The sequence below is a fragment of the Amphimedon queenslandica genome, unplaced genomic scaffold, assembly GCF_000090795.2.
Source record: "Amphimedon queenslandica unplaced genomic scaffold, v1.1 AMPQUscaffold_12480, whole genome shotgun sequence".
In the NCBI taxonomy this organism is placed as follows: domain Eukaryota; kingdom Metazoa; phylum Porifera; class Demospongiae; order Haplosclerida; family Niphatidae; genus Amphimedon; species Amphimedon queenslandica.
The window spans coordinates 9,677-15,498 of NW_003547283.1; the positions used below are offsets into that span (position 1 = coordinate 9,677).

Here is a 5,822-nt window from a genome sequence, read left to right on the forward strand (position 1 = left end):
CAGCTGCATGTTGCAATGAAAGGATTGGTTGGGAATACAGCTCAGAAACAGCCACAACAACAAGGGCAGCATCTCCTTCCAGAACAACAGTGGCAGCAACCTCAGCATATTCAAGTACCACAACAAATGCCTCATTATCAAGTACAGCAGCAGCCTGACCCACGGCAAATACTGCAACAACCTCAGATGCCCTTGCTACAACAACAGCAAGAACAGCAACCACACTACTATCAGCAACAGCAGTACCACTATCATCCATGGCAGGATAATACTGGAGCCTATGCATATGGTATGGGTTACATGCATTATTTGAATCATAGATTATTGAATATTATCTAGCAAGAAATACAGGCACAGTTTTTCAAGCTGCTCATCCTCATGTCCCTGAAAGTAGGATCTCAGATATGAATATAGTTTCATTACTTTAATTTATAGATAACTTGTGTTTTGTATGCAATAAGCGATGGTACCATGAAGTAGGTAATTAGCTATTTGAACATTATTATCATCAATATATAGACCCAATGTGATTATTTTGGACCACATAAAGTGCACAAAGATTGTCACTCATGTATAGAATGTAAAGGGAAACATCAGTTAAAACTGTACTATGACAAGTTTGTATGTGCTAAGCACATAAATAAACTCACTTGCAAAGTACAGGAACATTTTTGCTGTGACCTTATTCACCTTATTATATTTTTAGTATTGTCATAAAGAGGGATATATGAAATGTGTAAGTGAAGGATTTTTTTGTACCTCCTGTCAAGAAACGATATGCTGAAACTATAGTATAAACTATGACTTGTGAAACTTAGATTGAATTGCTGCTTCATTATAGGTTAATTTTTCTAACAATTATTTTAGTAAAAAATAAAATGCAGTAGCAGTTTCAAAATCTAAAAGCAGACAATTGTACAAATTAAATATTATAGGTCTAGTAAGGCTAATAATAAACTTTATTGCCCATAAACTATTTTTCTATTGAGCAGAAAGAAAGTCACAAACAGTTTTAACTTCTTTTCCAGTAATACGATACTTTGCTTTAGCTTGAATCTCTGTACCACTGAAATCCATAGTGACATCAACTATACGCTTTTCTCTAGGCAAATTATCAGGATTAGGAATATCAATAACTAACTGACCAATAACAGCAACAGTACTTTTGCCATTTTTGTCTTTAATGTATTGAATTCCAAGATCAGGAGTGGAATATATCTCAAAGAGCATATTAGTGAAGCTTTGTCGTGAAGGCGTTATAGAAGCATTAATAACTTCATTGGATTTTGCTAATTCACCTTTTTCTAAAAACACACTAAAGACCTCACCACATTTGTTTTCTTTTTGCTCATCATGATAGAATTTATAATACTCATCATGCTTTTCTTCATCAAATGGTATAGATACTCCGATCCCATAAGTAGCATCAGAGCGTCTTGCTTTAATCTTCTCTGGATTTTTACGCCACATAGCAGCTCCTGTAGCAACAGCTAATTGAGGAGTAGGAGGTACTATGATACTGCAAGAACGACCTTTTGAACCATAAGCCTTTTCTATAGCAGCAGAGACTTTCTCGTGTACATACTTGCAGCCTCCAAATCCCCCAACCAAATAAAATGTGTAAACTTTATATCCATTCTCTTCAATAGCTTTCAATGTACAATCAATAATACCTTTGATTGCTGGACCAAATAATTGTGATTCGGCTACATCTTTTTCTATGAACAGTGTATCATCCATATCTTCATCATATTCGACTCCAGGCATATTCTTCACTCCTTTTGCTAGTGCTTCTTCATAATGTTTGGCAAACATTTTTGGCAAATTAATGGCAATTACATTTGATTTTTGTTGGCCAAAAAGAATTTTCTGCTTTTCAAATTCATTGTATAGCATATTATTTAATGCTGCCATATGTTGAGACCTTTTCTCTGTATGAAGAAATGTTTTAAATTCAGGGTCACCAACTATACGCTGCAAAAATTGAGAAAGAGCTTCATTGACCTGTGTACCACCCCATGCATTGCCAGTTGGTATATTCTCAACTACAATACCATTATCAACTTCAATGTGAGCTGTAATATCTATAGTACCACCTCCAGCATCTATCACCATGTAATCTGATGGACGTGGAATAATTGATGTGCCTGGATCACTTTTAATCTGGTCTCCCACTATTTCCTGGCTATAAAGAGCAGCTGCTTCAGGCTCTAGTGCTAATGACAACTTGTCAGGATTAATTTCTTTTGGAACGGGAAGAGCAACATGAGTGAAACTGCTAATGCCATCAATTTCTGTCATTAAACCAGCCTACGATTGAGGAATCTAATTAGATGGTTTTATTCTACCTACATTTACTTACCATATAAGCAGCTTCTCTCATCATTCTTTTTCCTCGTGCATTCCATATAGCAGGTACAGTAATGACCCAATCAAAATCTGTTGTCTTCAATGGCTTGACGGTACGCTCAAAATGATCAATGAGTTGATCCTTCAAGTACTTCAGTATAAATGCAATGACTTCAACCAGGTAGTACTTCTCACCAGAAAATGACTCAACTCGTGTATTTCTATCAACACTCTGAGAGTAAAAACCTATGATTATTTAATATATATTATTTAAGCCTTACCTTTTCTCTTTTCATTAACATTTTAATTCTCTCAAAGTAAATGTATTGGCAACTAGAATGATCCTTTTTCCTCATTACTGTGAATTGTGATCTGGCAATACTGCCAAAAGCTTCTACTATTATCTTCCCTCCTTCTTTCTTCAGTAGAACAGCATTAGGAACACGTGTAGATTTGTCTTCTGGGTCGAGAATAAAAGTGCTGACTTGATCATCTCCTTTAGTAGTATAAGCCAGTGAAACAGAGGTTGTTCCAAAGTCAATAGCAGCAATATTGCCATCAGTAATACCATAGCCAGCATCTTCACGAGGAATTTTATTAGCTCTACTCAATGGAGGTTTATAATTTGGTTTTCGCAGCCTAACTTGAACTATTTCAATTCTTCTGATTCCAAATGCGAAAAATCCTCCAGGTGCTGCCAATGCCATTGCTGCACTATACGAGCTATTGTGTGAACTGATAGAGTAAATTATTGTAATGTATTTTATAGATGGACTGCCAATACCATCATAACAATTCCTGGGTATCACACTATGAATTATGATTTCCTGGAACTACTGATTCATGATTACTTGGAATTGATGACTGACCTCACAAGTAGTTAACAAAATCAGAACTTAACAATAAAGTTAATTCTATTAAAAGTGAAAATAGTCTAACTATTTAGAAACAATCTACATAATAGTTGCACCATACTTATCTTGTCTCACATTGCAAGCTGACCTTACATGATACACAATTTATCTTCAAAACTATAACACTTCCTTTTGACATATATGTCACATGTAAAGACATATAGAGATCTGTCACTTTAATGACTTTATGATCTTTATGTTACATATATGTCACATAACATGCCATAAAATTCTGCTGTAAATAGTGCAATAACACAAAGTATTACTTTTAAGGTTTAAAAGGTGTAGAATTTTTGGAAATGCTTCTATTGTAGTCACTATGAATATCTGCTATGAATCAATGCTTCTCATTAACACAACACTTTACAACAAGACAAATTTATCAAGCAGAATGAAAGTCACAAACAGTTTTAACTTATTCTCAAATAATATGATACTTTGCTTTCACTTATATCTTTTTACCACTCAAATCTTTAGTGATGTCAACTATACGTTGGTGCAATGGTAGGTTGTGAGGGTAGGGTATATTGATGACAAGTTGACCTATTTTGTAGACTGTGCTCCTACCATGCATATCAGCTGTGTACTGTATCTCAAGATATGGTGTTGAGTGGGTAGTGAATACATATTTTGCAGTAACTTTCTATTAAATATACCTACCACCAAATCCACCAACAAGATAAAATTTGGTGACAATATGTTTATTTTCAATGGCATTAATTGCACACTTGATATTTCCATCAAGCATTGGACAGACTCTGTTGCTGCTTTGTCTTATTATAATTTATTTGAAGTATATCTACTACAAATTCATTCTAAAAAACAAAAACTAATATATAGATCTAATCTGAAAAGTAATAAGCATAAATTAAGCTATCAGTCTAAGTTTATTGAGCAGAAAGAAAGTCACAAACAGTTTTAACTTCTTCTCCAGTAATACGATACTTTGCTTTAGCTTGAATCTCTGTACCACTGAAATCCATTGTGACATCAACTAGACGCTTTTCTCTAGGCAGATTATCAGGATTAGGAATATCAATGACTAGTTGCCCAATCACTGCAACCGTACTCTTGCCATTTTTGTCTTTAATGTATTGAACTCCAAGATCAGGAGTGGAGTATATCACTAAATTCATACTGGTGTTGGCTTGTCGTGATGGCGTTATTGAAGTAGTAATAACCTCGTCAGATTTTGCTAGTTCTCCTTTTTCCAAGAATACACTAAAGATATTATCACATCTGTATACTTTTCGCTCATCAATATAACACTTGTAATACTCATCATGCTTGTCATCATCAAATGGTATAGATACTCCTATTCCATATGTAGCATCAGATCGTCTTGCTTTAATCTTCTCTGGATTCTTACGCCAAATAGCAGCTCCTGTAGCAACAGCTAATTGAGGAGTAGGAGGCACTATCACATTACAAGAATGACCTTTAGAACCATAAGCCTTTTCTATGGCAACAGAGACTTTCTCATGTACATACTTGCAGCCTCCAAATCCCCCAACCAAATAGAACGTGTAAACTTTATATCCATTCTCTTCAATAGCTTTCAATGTACAATCAATAATACCTTTAATTGCTGGACCAAAAAACTGGGATTCTGCTACATTCTTTTCTACAAATAGGGTATCATTCATATCTTCATCATATTCGACCCCAGATACACTCTTCACTCCTTTTGCTAGTGCTTCTGCATAATATTTTACAAACATTTTTGGCAAATTGATGGCAATTTCAGTTGATTTTTGTTGACCAAAAAGAACTTTCTGCTTTTCAAAATCATTGTATAGCATATTATTTAATGCAGCCATACGCTGAGGCCTTTGCTCTGTATCGAGGAATTTTTTAAATTCGGGGTCGCCAACTATACGCTGCAAAAATTGAGAGAAAGCTTCATTGACCTGTGTGCCACCCCATGCATTGCCAGTGGGTATATTCTCAACTACAATACCTCCATCAACATCAATGTGAGCTGTGATATCTATAGTACCACCTCCAGCATCAATTACCATGTAATCTGATGGACATTGGATAATTGATGTGCCTGGATCACTTTTAATCTGGTCTCCCACTATTTCCTGGCTATAAAGGGCAGCTGCTTCAGGCTCTAGTGCTAATGATAGCCTGCCAGGATTGACTTCTTTGGGAAGAGGAAGAGCTGCACGATTGAAACTGCTAATACCATCAAATTCTGTCATTAAACCAGCCTACGATTGAGGAATCTAATTAAATGGTTTTATTCTACCTACATTTACTTACCAAATAAGCAGCTTCTCTCATCATTCTTTTTCCTCGTGCATCCCAAATAGCAGGTACAGTAATGACCCAATCAAAATCTGTTGTCTTCAATGGCTTGACAGTGAGCTTAAAATGATCAATGAGTTGATCCTTCAGGTACTTCAGTATAAATGCAATGACTTCAACCAGGTAGTACTTCTCACCAGAAAATGATTCAACTCGTGTATTTCTATTAACACTCTGTAAATAAAACCATAAGTTAAATTCATTATTGGGTATATAAGCCTTACCTCTTCTCTTTTCATCAACATC

The 5,822-nt window shown here is 35.3% G+C and overlaps 3 protein-coding genes across 3 annotated transcripts; 1 reads left to right on the forward strand and 2 right to left on the reverse strand.

Annotated features, from left to right (window-relative positions):
* Positions 1 to 6: 6 nt before the first annotated feature.
* On the forward strand, positions 7 to 861 carry LOC109587689 (alpha-protein kinase 1-like). Its single transcript, XM_020003911.1, has 5 exons — positions 7 to 289; positions 340 to 390; positions 436 to 476; positions 520 to 657; positions 707 to 861. Exons 1-5 carry the CDS (start codon positions 16 to 18, stop codon positions 782 to 784), a joined length of 582 nt encoding a protein of 193 aa, XP_019859470.1. The 5' UTR covers positions 7 to 15; the 3' UTR covers positions 785 to 861.
* LOC105314829 (heat shock 70 kDa protein 12A-like) lies at positions 843 to 3,090 on the reverse strand. Its single transcript, XM_011409214.2, has 3 exons — positions 2,631 to 3,090; positions 2,363 to 2,581; positions 843 to 2,310 (listed from the first exon to the last, which is right to left on the reverse strand). Exons 1-3 carry the CDS (start codon positions 3,054 to 3,056, stop codon positions 982 to 984), a joined length of 1,974 nt encoding a protein of 657 aa, XP_011407516.1. The 5' UTR covers positions 3,057 to 3,090; the 3' UTR covers positions 843 to 981.
* Positions 3,091 to 4,149: 1,059 nt separating this feature from the next.
* LOC105314830 (heat shock 70 kDa protein 12A-like) lies at positions 4,150 to 5,816 on the reverse strand. Its single transcript, XM_020003908.1, has 3 exons — positions 5,801 to 5,816; positions 5,532 to 5,750; positions 4,150 to 5,479 (listed from the first exon to the last, which is right to left on the reverse strand). The coding sequence occupies exons 1-3, from the start codon at positions 5,813 to 5,815 to the stop codon at positions 4,151 to 4,153; spliced, it is 1,563 nt and encodes a 520-aa protein (XP_019859467.1). The 5' UTR covers position 5,816; the 3' UTR covers position 4,150.
* Positions 5,817 to 5,822: the final 6 nt, after the last annotated feature.

Bases quoted from the DNA above. Each gene is read 5' to 3' on its own strand.
- LOC105314830 (XM_020003908.1), bottom strand. The intron at 5,480-5,531 runs GTAAGTAAATGT...CCTCAATCGTAG, and splicing joins TGAGAGAAGCTGCTTATTTG to GCTGGTTTAATGACAGAATT.
- LOC109587689 (XM_020003911.1), top strand. From the start codon at position 16: ATGAAAGGATTGGTTGGGAATACAGCTCAGAAACAGCCACAACAACAA. The intron at 290-339 runs GTATGGGTTACA...AATATTATCTAG, and splicing joins TACTGGAGCCTATGCATATG to CAAGAAATACAGGCACAGTT. The intron at 477-519 runs GTAGGTAATTAG...ATCAATATATAG, and splicing joins ATAAGCGATGGTACCATGAA to ACCCAATGTGATTATTTTGG.
- LOC105314829 (XM_011409214.2), bottom strand. From the start codon at position 3,056: ATGGCATTGGCAGCACCTGGAGGATTTTTCGCATTTGGAATCAGAAGA. The intron at 2,582-2,630 runs GTAAGGCTTAAA...TTTTACTCTCAG, and splicing joins TGTTAATGAAAAGAGAAAAG to AGTGTTGATAGAAATACACG. The intron at 2,311-2,362 runs GTAAGTAAATGT...CCTCAATCGTAG, and splicing joins TGAGAGAAGCTGCTTATATG to GCTGGTTTAATGACAGAAAT.